Raw genomic sequence first — 15,019 nt, forward strand, 5'->3', positions numbered from 1 at the left:
ACTACATTAGAATCAATATTACCTAAAGCATTTTGCACAGCCTCAGTGAAAAGTAGTCAGAGATGACTACTGTTAGACTCTAACTTCCGTATATTATTGATCATGAGATGTTCAGACTTCATAATGTTCACGTTTGGTATACTTTATTCATTGAAGAAGGAAAAGGCTTGTGGCCATCTTAAGTGGAAATTCAGGAAAGAAATATTAATAGAAGATGTAAGAAATAAATGGCCTGAAGATGTACACTATAAACTCTTAGACCCCCCTCAGCTTTCTAGACAGACGTGGTGTAGTTACTCACTGTTACCAAGCTTGTTTGCATTAGATGGGAAACGATCTGTACAAAAAGTGAAAATCAATAAACCAAACCCATGCTTTAATACAAGCTGATTTATGAAACACTGCTATCTTTGAAGCAGATACTATTAGCAATTCAGACTGCTTCAAACCCATTGCATTGGAGAACATTTCAACTTCTAAAATTATTTCAATACACAAGCTTTGTGAATATGATGTTCAGGTCAAAATGAGATCAGGCTACAAATTTTCATTTTAAGGTGCTCAAATGCCACAGAAAGCACATGGTAGCCAACATTACGTATAATTTAATAAATAAATAAAAGAGTACAACACTTTCTAGTGACTTCTGCTTACAAAATTAAGGGAGCAGTCCTGTGAGCAATAAAGCTAAGGAAACACCAATGCCAATAAATCAAATCTTGTGGCTGGAGTCACTGCAGTCTAAATAATCGTTATGTGTAAATGCAGGGATGAGTAAGAGTGTTCCTCTTCTCTGCTTGACTCCTGTTTTCATGAAACATAAACCCTCTTGTCTTTAAAATTACCTCTCCACCAGCTAAAAGGTTATGGAGGGAAGTAAAGACTGATTTTCTAGGAACCTCCACTAACATAATTACAGTTATTAGTTATGGCAAAAAATTCTTTTATACCTGATGATCATTTTTCCTCCCAGAATCTTGTAGCAAAGATCTCTTCATAATGCATTGCAAAAATCTTTTGATGACTTTCAGAACGGAATGCCAGCCACTACCAGGAAATCTCTTTATAGACCTAAGTAATAGGTTGCTTTTACGTTACTCAGTATATAAAGGTATTTCATTAGTAGCCCAACCAAACACTGGGGCTAAAGAAGGACAAATGGCTGTTCAGAGAAAACAAGAGTATTTCTCTGCTGTGTAGTCTTTTGATTTATATTAAGTTAAGCAGGAAGGGGAAGTGCATTTCATAGTGCTGCCTGTTTTAAAGGTACCTTCAGTGTGGTGCAACCACTTCACGATTTACTGCAGAAAACAAAAGCAACCAGAAGAAATGGGGGAAAGAATTTATCCCAGTAGATACGGTGTGTGTGCCATCGCTTTCTGTTGTGAGTGTTCTGATGGGAGCAGAGTTCAGGCAGAAAAGGAAAGTAGTTGAGCTTACCTGAACAGCTAAGGCTGTTACGTGTTCAACACATTCTGTGTCAGGAAATATGTTCCTAGAAGGAACTGCCCACAGAGAGGGAGAGCTTTAGCCAAAGATGATGTTGTGGTTATGAATTTTACATAGGACACCCAACTCTTTCACATTAAAAGAAAAAAAAAATGCCCTTAGTTAAGTTCCCTTGGTATTAACATCCTTTCAGATTTAAAGGACATCAGGCTATGTTGCATGAAACCTGGAAAGACTGCGTATTAGTTTGGACCAGAGTTTTCACTTGTGCCATGCTCATGTTTAAACACAGGTAGATTAATGAAGACATATCTGCATAAGGTTGGGGAAAAAACCTAGAACTAAATTGTGTTACAATTCTCTTACAATGTTACTTAGATTACCAGGATGCACATGTTCAGTGTATCTGTCCTAGTTATAATGCCTTCTTTTGACATCATGTACTTAAAGAGGTGGAATATTCCTACCTCATGGATTATACAGTATAATCCAAAGAATCCAAATAAATTATTTGCTTTATTTGGGCGAAAATGAGCAAACAAAAACCCTTAAGCATAACGCATGTTTAAAAAACCCCAGCTGTTATTCCATGTAACATTATCTGATTATGCTTATCCAAAGTCTGCTCTTGCTCTTCTCATGATTGTAACCTGTTCAACATAACCTGTACGTAACGTGAGAGATCTATTTCAGGATAGCAAAGTGCCAAATATAAATCGTGAAACACTGCCAGGCCAGTCGCCACACACAGTTCTGTGGTCTGGGACAGATGCTCCACAACACCTTTCATCAGGAATTATTTCTGTTGCTAGCTAAGGACATGTAAACAGAATTTGCAGCTGCAGAACCTGAAATAACAAGGACCTACTGCTGTTTTCATCCCAAGTTAAAACTACAACCAACTTCTAAATGCACCTCTATGTCACTTTGTGTAAAATGAACATTCTTTTCAATGCACATTAAAAGAGACTGTTTTCAAATTGTCCTATCAATGTAAGTGATGGTATTTAGAGTACAACTTCTGTACAGGCAAATGATGGGCTGCAAAAATGTAGGTGAGTGGCATTCCTAACAATACTGTGTAATCTGAATCTATATTGCATGTTCTCTGTCACAGAACTCAAACTATTCAGTCATTTTCACTTGATCTGGAGATTTCAGGAGAGTTCTGGTTTTGGGAGAATTTGTTTGCTCTCACTGTTGCCATACTGAGAACTCAGCTAAGATGAGCTTATTTTAAAAAAGCTGTTTCCAACTCTTACAGCTGTGAAAATGAAAAGGTGACATGACTGCTGCTGATTTAGTGATGTGAATCACTCCAAAACATTTCAAGAAGCCTGTGCTACCTGCTAATCTCAGTGATGATCTAGCTGTGAAAGGCAACGACGGCAATTTTGGGAACAAAGTTTTTGCTCCTAAATTATCAAAGCACTTGAAGAAAAACAAACCAATTAGCTGTAGCTATTTCTCTGCTAATAATTTTAATGAAAGTAGCTAGGTAACATAATTTCAGTGTTTGAACTTGTATTTGTTTGACTTAAAACTGTGGTACAGGCCCAAGGCACACCACCATCAGCAGAAGTGAGCTGTTTACCTGGCTGCATACCTTTCAGCCTGTAGTTCAGAAGACACATTCCAGACAACACCCTCAGGACTAACCCAAAACAGCCTCTTCTGGGGCCTGTATCTGGCTGAGAAGTGGGCTTAGGAACAGGGAAAAGTTCAAGTAAGAAATTCAATAGTTTACTTCAAAATTATGAAAAATAAAGCACATGACAATGTGCTGGAGTTTGTATTTGAATAACATTTAGTTAACAACAGAATTAGAGCTTAGCAGTTACCTTATCTGCTTTTGCGCACACAAAATCCAACAGCTGTATTAAGATGGAATGTGTTCTAGAGATACACAACACTCATACAGCAAAAAAAAAAAAATCTTCCCCATAATGTTATAATAAAAATAATCAGACAGCTGGGGAGATAACTGTTTTCTTAGTGTTTGCAGAGAGCTCAGAGAGTATAATATAAAAGACCCAAAAAAAGACCATTTAAATTAACATGTTTACTATCTGTAACTTCTAACCATGAAAACTTCCAGATCTCGAATGTTATTTTCCTGTGTCATTCCAGTGAGCAACATAGAAGTAGGCATCTGAACAAAGGTGTTTTAACTTGTTCTCTCATTTGGCCAGACAGCAATGTTCAAAGAACTTGGGATGATACCAAAGTTAGGGTCTTACATGAAAATGAACTTTCATAAATATGAAAGTCAAGAGAGCTACTTCTAGTAGAAATAAGTTCTCCATTTTTAGACAGACAAAAATAAGGGAGGAGGGGGGAACAGTGATGCCAAGTGAGTTTCTAGGTGGACTTTTAACGAAATATTGATTAAGAATCATATGTAACCACTTGTGTTTTCAAAATTCAGTCTGAGGTTTAACATTTTTATCAGCCTTCTCTGCTGCACACTAAAATTCAAAGTTGGGCTGCATATTTACAGGTCTTGGTAAACTGTTCCCAGCCCAGGGGCATGATTCAGTGTCATTCATCTGTTGAAATAACGTTTGTTCCAAAATCAACTTTGGTCAAAACAAAACTGCACAGAGACTAACAAAACCCAAGTTCATTATCTCTGCATTTCTTAACTGAAATTGCTTTCTGGCAGTACAGCCGTAACAATATAGCATAATTTGCCTCTTCCTTATCAAATTATTCTTGCTTTCTTACAACTGCACATTAGCAAAACATCCTATAATGAGGGGATTATTCAGATTGGTAATTATAAAATAAAAATTACAGTAATAGTTGTATGTTTGGCAATTGCTGTTTTGGTTGTAAAAGTATGAGGTTATACATCACACCACTTGCCTGTTATTTCTTGTATTTTGAAATATACAGTTTAGTCGAATTATGTGCAAAAAAAAGTAAATGTGCAACGGAACAATATCCTATTCAAAATATGGGGGAAAAAGAATGTCTTTCACCTTTTGTCAGCAAAACCATCACTCCTCCCTGCAGGTCTTGTGACTTAAAAGTTTTCTTAACAAAATCCAGTTGTTGTCACTTAAGGATTATTTCCTCTTGGTGGAAACATACTACCATCAGCACTGTAACTGCAGACAATTATCTTTAGAGCAGTCCCCCTATTCACGTTTGCCTCAATTGCTGAATATTCACTTAACTAGCTTTGTCCAATTTAAAACCTCATGGTTATTTTTTTAATGTTAAAGGTATAAATTATTGCACTACAAAATGTTCTATTGGTTCAAAGCTCTGCCTTTCGATACATGCACCCTTTAAGCACATATATCTTGCTTTCAGTCATTTGTGGTGGTTGAATTGCAAATGACAGTGTGGAGGCAAAATGAATTTGGATAACGAAACACTTTAATCACAGATGTTGCAATTTTATTTATTACTTCCCTGTCATTTGGAGGACATGATACAGTCTGGGAGGCACAGCATAGCAGTTCCAGCCCTGCAGTGCATAGTTCCGGGATCCCTATGGCTCATCCCCACTCCCTAAGATTGAGGAGCTGATCTGGGTCTCTGGTGCAGGCTCTTGGGGTTCCCCACCACCCAGCATCTTTCCTGTACTGTATGTTTACCTCTTAAGTGTCAGCTACAGGACCGGGCAGCCACAGGACCTTGCTGATGATAAGACCCTTCAAGCCAAACTATCACTGCCTGTTTCACTGCACCATTGCTGGAGCTCACTATTTGCCTCTTCAGACACTTCTGAATGTGTTTGCACTGCTGCTCAGGACACGTTGTTGATCATACTTCACCTACTTGTACTACTACAAAAAGTCAGTTAAAGTTCACTGGCTTACATTAGTAGTGCTGCTGACTAACCTGAACTCACTGCTGACAGCAAGCACAATCCTGTTAAACATGTAGCTTATGCAGACAGAAAGGGACGGACATTACATTCTGGCTATGCTAAAAAAAACACGTATACACCTCCCACTGAGAGGCTTCTCTTAAAATTCAAGCATACTCCATTTCCCAATACCTTTCCTACTAAATGCAGGAACTAAATGTTTTCCAACTCACACCCACACTTACTAATCTCCTACCCCTAGGAGGCCACTGGGAATTCACAATTCATTCTCTGTCTTCTAACTAAAAAACCTCTAAATATCATCAACTTAGCCATGGGAAAGTCCTGCCTGTGCTCAGCACCCACTGAAGGCAACTCTCAAGACAGACAGGCTTCTACCTTAGCTCCTCAGGCCAGCGTCAGGGAGTTTTAACTTCATATAGACAAAAAAAATTGCTAACTGAGGTCTTACTTGCTACATCTAAAGAAAAATACCGTTACTTTGTTGTACAACAGCTAAGTACTTTCTTTTTACTATGCTGAAAAGGGGCCAGCTGCCCAATCTGTAATTCCTGTGTGTGGTGGAACTGATCTTATTTTCATCTACCTCTATTAGTAAGTGAAAATAAAAGAGAGAAAAGAATTAAAAGCCAAATATATTATTAGCTGTAGTAAGACTATAATGAATTTACTCACTTGAACTCTGCAATACTGCATTCCAGCTGCAGCAATCAAACCTGGTGTAAAAGCACAGGAAAACATGGCAAAGCACAAGTCTTGTTTAAAGGCTCTATACCAACAGAACAGAGCCAGATGATGCATGCCCTGCAATTTCAAAGTAAACCAACTTTTTAAAGCAACTTAAAAGATATCAGGTAGTCATAATGCCTTAACTTTTAGCACTCTGGATTTGTAAGTTTGTAATAGAGAACATCACAACACAAGAGAATCTAAAAGGCAACCAGTACATTTTGATTGTGTAAAATTAAATACACCATGACTGAAACTGCTGGTACACACAAAGTATCAGACATTGTTCTAAACCAGCTATTTAAGACAACTGAAATTCAGTTCAAGATGGTGAGACAAGTTGAGCTTGTAACTGGACAACATCTCCTTAAATCAGCTTTTTCTCTAAGAACAGAGGGCAAGGTACTTTCAGGTAGTTTCATCTTTATTTAATGAGCACTTTGTTATTTTCCTCTAAAGATTTTCATTCATTTTATCTAATAAAACCATTTGGGTTTGTAAATAGGATTCCAGGCAGGTTGTGCATCTCTCTTGCAAAAAAAAATCCAGGAAATGGTGGATTCTGTGCATCAGTATTTCAGAGTGCAGCAGCAGTTTTTCTGGACTGTTTTACATACATAAATAGAGCACATCAAAGTACCAATCCATTCTACATGTTGTACTTGGACTCCAACTGCCATTTGTGCAAACCATCTCCACTTGGGAAAAAAGAGGCTTTCTTCAATTGCAGAATTCCATCAAATACAACTCACCTGCAATTCTGACGTGTACACAAAATGCAAAGCTTTCTCGTAGGTATCTTATATTAAACTCTATTCCAACTACAAGATTTGATAATATTACCAAAAAGATGTTTATGTTCTGGAAGGGGCTTTGCCTGCAAGATGTCCACACTTCTTAGCTTTCTGGAGTGAAACAAACAGCTCACTGAAACATTAAAAACATATTTATGCCTGGTTTGCTTTAGCTGACCCAAGGTGAATAAGAGTCATAACAGTAGTGTAGCCATGAAGCAGGTTATCCTTTATGTCATTACATTCTCTTAATACGAAATTCCCAGTAACTATTCGATCACATCCTATTTCCCCATGTCCAAAAAAGCCAAAGAGGGGAATGTTTGGAAAAAACTTCCTAAATGCATCTGCTTCCATATTCCTTTTGGTTTTATAATGCCGATATCCTCTGCCAACACACGCAAACATGAAGCCAATGGTGTTATGCTCAGGGATATTTGCTGCTTTGAGACGCTGCATGGCGGCTTCTGCTGTCCTCTCATCAGCTACATCCTGGTCTAACAGAACAGTGGCACTCTGGATCTGGGGACCGCTGAAAGCCAACCCAACCACACCACAGGCATCGCCAGGCTGGGCATTGTTACTGAAAGGCAACAGGCACCGAGTTAGAGAATGCTCAGGGAGACCACTTCAACCTGAATGAAGTCCTGCTGTGACAGAAGCAGGTTTCAAAGCAGACCAACATCCTAGGGATGCTGAAAGCCACAGTTAGAAAACAAATCAAAACCTTTAAGTTTGGAATTTTTTTTCCTCCCCTTTTTAATAACTTTTCACAAGGGAAAATTTTCACATCCATTAGGGATGGATTTTCACATCCATAGGGATTAAGCATATGCCTACCTTTCAAATACATGCCAAATTCAGTAGTTCATGTATGTTGCAGGTCTCTAATTCCAACTAAACTAATAGTTAAACTTCAGACACAAAGATACTCAGCATTTACATATCAATCCAGGGCAGCAGTCAGCAATAGCTTCAGATTCACATTCCTTTAAGTCTGTCTGGTTAGGCAGAACACACATTAGTTTTAGCAGCTACCTACTTACACTTTATTAGCACTAACTGAATATACAGCCAGCTCTCTTAACTGAAGTAATGCTGCAGGAAGCATAAATCAGATGCAAAAAAAAATGCTGGTATTGCTATGGAGTCCAGATCTAGGCTGCCATGAGAGGAGCCTGTGGCAGCATCTGCACTGCATGCCCCAGCACTGGGTGCTCCAGTGAGGATGCACCAGCACATCAGATGGCACAAAGGGCTCACTTTGTGCAACCCAGCAGCTGTAGCAGTGGAAGCCCAAATCTGCCCTGCAGGGAACCTGGCAAGGGAAAGGGTTTAAACTGGATGAGATCTAGCTGGGTGCTATGAGTGCTATGTCCTTTAGCAGTGGTGGCATATTAGGGGTGCTCCTGGAGCACAGACCTGCCTGTTCAGCTACTGCCTTGTAACATGAACCAAATTCAGGTTGATGGAGAAACAAAATGTTCACACGAATGGTCTCTGTAACAACAAGTGATACACATAGGGCAGCTGAAGCTGGCAATCTCCTTTGCCAGGAGTTCCTCATAGCTGCGTTTCCAGAATCCTGTTTGTAATACAGTCAAAGTTCCCAGCTAGATGACAGCGTAGCAGCTTGACTCCATCTCTCACAAAAACTAATTATTTTACTACTGTTAATGGACATTTCTAATATGACATAACTAAATGGCTATGGCTTCTGGAGTGTTTCTTCCAATTTAAATCTTCTTTACAATTTACCTTGAAAAAGATACCTACTTCTCAGAGGTTAATGATGTAAAGCTCTCCACTTGCCCCCCGGCCAGGATGATACTTTTCTCATTCAAAGGATTGACTATTTGATGAAGAAATCGAGTAGCTCCAGGCTTCCAGGAGTTGTAGCCAAACAGAAGAACCACCCGGAGATCTGGGTTATTCTTCAGACCTACAAACAAAACCACAAACACCAATCCTCTTACCATTTTTAAATCCTGCCCCCTGAAGCCAACCATACCTGCATCTCCTCAAATAATACATCACACCTTTAGTAACGGCCTTTCACTGCTGCAATTGGCAAAGCAGCTGAAGCTGCCCCAGCATTCAGGAGTTGCGCTACATTCCTGACCTAAGTGAGAATTTCTGAACAGAATCTAGCAAGGAAAAACGGCTACATCTGCTTTCTCCGGCTTTCCACTTCTTTAGCAGATGTTCATACATTATCTAAGAACCACCACAACACAGTAAATATCTTTACCTGAGAACTAAATAAATTACACTTATCAGCCAGCTGCTTACGCCAAGGTAGAAACTGCCCAGTCCCTAGAAGACTCAAGAAAACCCCATTGTATTACTCTTCTTAAATGGTCTACCCTGCTAAGGATACAACGTGAGGAATTTACTTAACTATGCTGTCCTCTGTTCTATCTTTCCTTGCTATCCCAGCAAATGACCTAACTGCAAAGTTATTTTAGAGAAGAAGAGTAGTAGCTCCTCCCTACTTGTTTCTAAACTGTAGTGACAGGAATCATTCCTAAGGGCAGAGACTCATTCATCACTTTTTTTTTACTAACTAAAGACTGCTCAAAACTTAACAGCTCCGCTGGAAAGCTAAGTGAGGTAATCCAGTATCAGTACTCAGGATAACTTGACCTTAATGCTCCACAGAACAAGAAGAACACCGACACATAATTACTAGCTGCAGCCCTACAGAGTGCTCTATGAATGAAGTTAGCACAGAAGTTGTTGGTTCCACCTGTAACTCCACACTGGCACCCAGAAGGGGAATATAGTAATTCACAACAGCCCAAATAAAGAGAAGAATGTACCTGCTTCAGCAAATTTACTTTCATCAAAGACCCTGTTCTTCACATCTTTAGAAAAATGGAAGGTATGAATTTTCACCCCATCAATTTTGGGAAATAACAAAGCAAATCCAGCTTCACCCTCTTCGATTTCTTGAGGCTGATTGCTGCATGAACCCATCGGGGTAACTACAAAGATACAAAAGCAGACATCTTGTGTTGAGTGGTTCAAATACTCTCATGTACACTAAAACAGATTAACAGGCAGAACAGCTTAGGTGATGTAAAATATGACAGCTCATTTCCATAGCAACATACCCAATTAACAACTTGTGATATTTTTGGTTGATGCTTTGGAAAGATAAAGCATGCAGGAGTGCTGCTGGCTCTAGATTGTGCTCAAGTCACTTTGGACACAGAGACAGGGATATATGTGGATGTTTCCCCCAGCCACAGCAAATATACAACAGTTGGAAAACAAGCACTGTACGATATAACACAGCTGTCTCAGCCCTCCCTGTCAACTTCTGCAGGCATGCAAACACAGGGAGATTTTTAACACACAAGCATGAGATGACAGTACAGAGCAAACTGACACAAATACTGGGAGCATACTATTGAATTATGCTAGCAACAACAACCAAACACCCTACGTATGCTGTGGGAAGAGAATTTGAGATGAAAAACTAAGAGAAAACTTCGTAATGATAAAAAAGTGAAACAATAGAAAAAAGACTGCAACGGGAGGCTGTGAATTGTCCAGAGTTACTGACTACACACTCTGCTAGACCATAACACACAGGTACATACCGAGGAGGTCCCATATGATTAGTAACAATATATGAGACTGAAAAGTACAGAAAAATCCAAGAAATACCCAACTATTACATTAAGGTGGCTGCTCAATTAAATCAACCCTTTTAATTAAAACAGCATCAGACAAAATAAGAACTTAAACTTTGCGTGACTTAACAGCAACCCTGTGACCTCCTTAAAATCCAAAGCTAGCACTGACCGGGGTGGCAGCATAACCTGGAAATCAAAGTGAGAACTCTCCACCAGTTTAGGACTGTGCTTTCAAAAGCAGAGAAAACTGATAAACAGAACCTGGCAGAGAGCTGTGATACACCAAACACCTTCAAGCTGCTCTCTCACAGAATCACATATCTTCCTCCTACCTACAATCCCTGGAGTGACCAGTCCAAGAACCTGACATCGCTTTGGCAACAGTTTTTCAAGCGCAACTGCTGTTTCTTTACTGTTTCTTTTCCTGGCTGTTAAAAAGAAGATGGAGAAAGAAATGAAAGTGAATTGTTCTGATAGGTACTGAGACAAACATTGCAGCAGCCCCATGCTGCCCATCAGTGGCTGTCCCATTAACAACATGGTAAACCTGTACTAACCAGCAGGAGCACAGGGCTCCTGGTATGCAAGCATGACCTGTATCTCCCAGAGACTGGGGAAGGACCTCGTCTATGTAACAAAACATGAGATGTGTTTCACGCAAGTGCAATACTACATGGTTGCAGATTTTACTGCAAAATATCTGCTTTCCCCAGAAATTTAAACTCATAGAATCACAGAATCAGCCAAGCTGGAAAAGACCTTTAAGATCAAGTCCAACCACCCCCCAGCACTGCCAAGGCCATGTATGTCACTGAGGGTACCATCTAGCCGGTGTGTGAACACCCAGGGACAGTGATTCCAGCACTGCCCTGGGCAGCCTGTTCCAATGCCTAAGCACCCTTTGGGGAAGGAATTGTTCCTCAGCTCTAGTCTAACCCTGCCCTGGTGCAGGCTATGATCACTTGTTACATGGCAGAGTAACTCAGAGCATTCCCTTCCACCTGCCTTTCCTTAGCATGCACCTCACGTATTTCCGGAAGGGGGGGGGGGGGGTTACCTTTCTTCTGCTCGTGACACTCCTCATGCCCGCTGAAGGTTTCCGCATCGGCGATGTAGAGCACGGTCTGGGGCAGCACATGCACCTTCTGTAAGGGGAGAGTAGAAGGAGCAGGAGGAGGAAGAGCAGGAGGCTGAGAGCTGCTCACCCAGCGCCCGCTCCGCACGGCGGGACCGGCGGCTCCTCAAGCGGGAGAAGGGCTTCAGGGAGCCCCCCCCGAGGCGCGAGCCCCGCGCCCCTCAGCCGCGCCCGCGCGCACAGACCCACCTCGAGCTCGCGGGCCATGGCGCGCACCAGCGCGTGGCTGTCGGCGGGGCCCGGCTCCAGCGCCGACACCCACGCGAGGCACTGCCGTGCCCGCAGGATCCGCCGGGCGCACTCCCTCCACAGCCGGCACACGCTGCCAACAACAACGCCGCGGTCAGCGGGGCCGCCCCGCGCTCACGGCAGTGTTCACCCCCCCCCCCCATCGGCCCTCGCCCCTTACCAAGCGGCGCGCAGCAGCGCCTTGGTGGGCAGGAAGCCGAGGACGCGCTCCACCACCTCGGCCAGGTTGCTGAGGACGAACCCGCCCTTTGCGGCCTCCATAGCGGCGCCCCTGCCCACCGCGGCCTCCCCTTCCAAACCGCGGCCACGGAGGTCCCTGGCGGACTTCCGGCCACAAGGAGGCGGGGACTGCAGGAGCAGCCAAACTACCGCCGCCTAGCGGCGGGGAGGACCCGAGGGCTCCTCACCAGACCCACACACAGAGCAACGCAGACTCAGCGCACTTCGTAAAATGGTTTTTATTCATAAACTTGATGCAAGTTTACAAATTACTGTACATTGCCAGGGCGCTCCGCCGGGAGAAACGGAACCGCGCCCCGGGGCCGGCTCTCCACCCCCGCACCGCGGCTGTGTGCGGTACAACCCCGGCAGCGCGGCACCCAGCTCACCGCGGCAGCCGTGCGGGCTGGAAGCGGGGCCAAACCTCTCCCATCCTTTCTTTCGAGCTAAAAACTGGATGTGGGATCAAACGCCCAGGGAGCCGCGGGTGCCTGGCGGAGGAGAGAGCACAGGGGTGATAGTCAACTGAAAACAGAACAGAAACATGCGTCTGCGCTTCGAGAGAGTGCTTAACTCATGGTGCGGCCCCGCAGGGGAGCGAAGGACTAGTACTACAACCAAAATAGAATCGATTTAGTTAAGGCAATGAAATATACTGTAATTACACAGACCCAAATTCGTTTCCTAATAAGGAACCAGCAGTTCCCATTCGTCTCTCCATCACGAAACCACTGTCATGACTATGGCAACATTTCTTAAACCTCTGACTCAGGTGACATGTTTTTGTACTTTAGTGTAGCTTTTATATAAAAAATTTCATCCAAGGACTTTCATCTCAATTTGTGCCAATCACTTTTATAAGTTCATTAGTTTACAAATGATTGCAACAACCCGTTAATAAAATGGAACACCTAAAAAGGTTCTTTTTTTTAGTATTTTAAATAACTTCAAGCTTCATACTGCGGCTCTTCTTGTTAAGGAACTTGAGCCAGCAGGTAGCAGGAACAGCTCAGCAAGTTCTGATGCCCCAGTGGAAGTGACTAGCTACAAGGTTTTATTGGCACAGCCTTGCTCTGCTTCAAAAAAATAATAAAATAAACCAAAAAAAAAGGAAAAAAGAAAAAAATTAACCTAATCTAAACAAAGAGCATCTCTTCCAAAAAACAGTTCATATTCTCATACAGCCATGAAAAATGTTTAATGACTTAACATACATGTGTTCTTCCTATATCATTAATTTGGAAATACTACAAATGCTGTCATTTCAGACCAGAAAAAAAAACAAAAAACAAAACCTACTGTGATTTGCAAGACCTGACATCTCCTAAAACAGTATTAAACAAAGGTATTAAACTTCTTGGCTTTAAATGAAAATGATACAATGCAAGTCTCTGCAGTCTGCATTTTGCAAAAGGTAAGAAATACACAAAAATGTGTTGAACAACTCACTCCTATTGAATGATCTTTAGTAACTCAGTAGCCTGCTGGAGGGAGCTTATGCTTTCAAATAAAAAAGGGAGATGGGAGGGCATGGCCCAAATATGCTGAATCCATAAGAACAAATACGGTAAAGGCCCAAACTGCTCAGTCCAGATACCTAAGAAGAGCGGAATGGTAAGGCTGTAACTTATGTGTCAGTTGACAGATTATCCACTAACTTATCTAATAGCTAAAGTCTTCAGTACAGCTGTTATAGGGGCACTCGTAGCTTGAGTCTGTGTGTTGGAAAACATAAAAAAGAGCTTGTTTTGTTGACATTGGTCCATGAATACAACAGTCCTCAATGTTAGCCATCTTCTTTTGGAGGAGTGTACCAGCCTGCAGAGAACAGATACATGCATTAGGTACTGACATCGCTATGTCAGGACAGTCTTATGCTCAGTTTCAGGGACATGGAAGTCTAGAACCCGGCTCCTTCCTTCCCTCTTAAAGAAGGCCAGCTCAGCAAGACCCAGCACCCAAAACGCTAGTTGTCTGCAGTGGGACATAAAGCACATGGTGTATTCCAGGATCACACCCAGTATTTGGGTGTGAAAACTTAGTATTTCCAAGTTTGGGGTTTTTTTGTGGCAGCAGCTATCCTGAGGTGGACAAGCTGGACATGAACAGGGGATGCTGTTGAGAAGGAACATTGCTGTAACAAAACCAAATGAAATAGAGGTAAAACCCCCAAGTCTTCCAGCCATTTAATGCACAGACATACAAACATGACTACACTGGAATATTTGTCTATAAATCCCACCTCCTGTACTGAAGAGCTAGGCACATACAAGCATTTGAATGGTTTATCCTACTTCTGTAAGTCTAACTGTAGCAACAGGCTCAAAAATGTCTCTTGAACAAATAACTTGTCTCCTGATTGGATTTGACATGTTTAGCAGTTAATCACACGTGAACAAATGTGCATAGGGGTGTTTGGTTTTTTTAGTCACCTCCAGACCGCTACTGTAAAAATTGCTCTGATTTTTTAGACAGTGAATAAACAGCCTATTTATTTTGTCCCAGAGAACAGGTAGCCAAAATACACCTATTACAGCAGCTATGAATGCTGTGGATGCTTTGTGTACAGCTTGAGACATGGTAGTAATCACTGTAGGCTAGCATAGAGCTAAGTAAAGAGAGCACCATGCTGACTTTTTTAGCAAACTAAAAAAACAAAAGGCTTGGTTAATGGCAAAATCAAAATACCATGAAATCAGAAAGCATTTTAAAGTTGTCACCTTTGATCTTCCTCCCCTTTGTAGAGAAGGCGTTATGTTCAATTTTAGAGGTAGGGAAACTGAAGTGCTCACTCCAACCACACTGAAATACACTCACGTTCACAGCAAAATCAATTCCAGAAGACACTGTGTCCAACTTGGACTACAGAACATCACCGAAGTGGTAAGTGGACTGACTTCCTTGTCATGACACCAGGGTACCACTTCTACTGACTACTTTTACATAACATGTCAGT

The 15,019-nt window shown here is 41.8% G+C and overlaps 2 protein-coding genes across 3 annotated transcripts in view; both read right to left on the reverse strand.

Annotated features, from left to right (window-relative positions):
* Positions 1-4,835: 4,835 nt before the first annotated feature.
* FBXO22 (F-box protein 22) lies at positions 4,836-12,176 on the reverse strand. The gene is made up of 7 exons (XM_034066255.1): positions 12,005-12,176; positions 11,785-11,917; positions 11,518-11,605; positions 10,793-10,888; positions 9,639-9,803; positions 8,593-8,758; positions 4,836-7,399 (listed from the first exon to the last, which is right to left on the reverse strand). The coding sequence occupies exons 1-7, from the start codon at positions 12,103-12,105 to the stop codon at positions 6,970-6,972; spliced, it is 1,179 nt and encodes a 392-aa protein (XP_033922146.1). The 5' UTR covers positions 12,106-12,176; the 3' UTR covers positions 4,836-6,969.
* Positions 12,177-12,286: 110 nt separating this feature from the next.
* Positions 12,287-15,019, reverse strand: part of UBE2Q2 (ubiquitin conjugating enzyme E2 Q2) — a 48,787-nt gene continuing 46,054 nt past the window's right edge. For both annotated transcript variants that reach the window (XM_034065921.1, XM_034065922.1), the window contains one exon: positions 12,287-13,881. In XM_034065921.1, the coding sequence (XP_033921812.1) occupies positions 13,850-13,881 (32 nt within the window). In that variant the 3' untranslated portion in view covers positions 12,287-13,849. The remainder of the gene's footprint in view (positions 13,882-15,019) is intronic.

This window comes from Melopsittacus undulatus, chromosome 9 (genome assembly GCF_012275295.1).
Source record: "Melopsittacus undulatus isolate bMelUnd1 chromosome 9, bMelUnd1.mat.Z, whole genome shotgun sequence".
Classification (NCBI taxonomy): domain Eukaryota; kingdom Metazoa; phylum Chordata; class Aves; order Psittaciformes; family Psittaculidae; genus Melopsittacus; species Melopsittacus undulatus.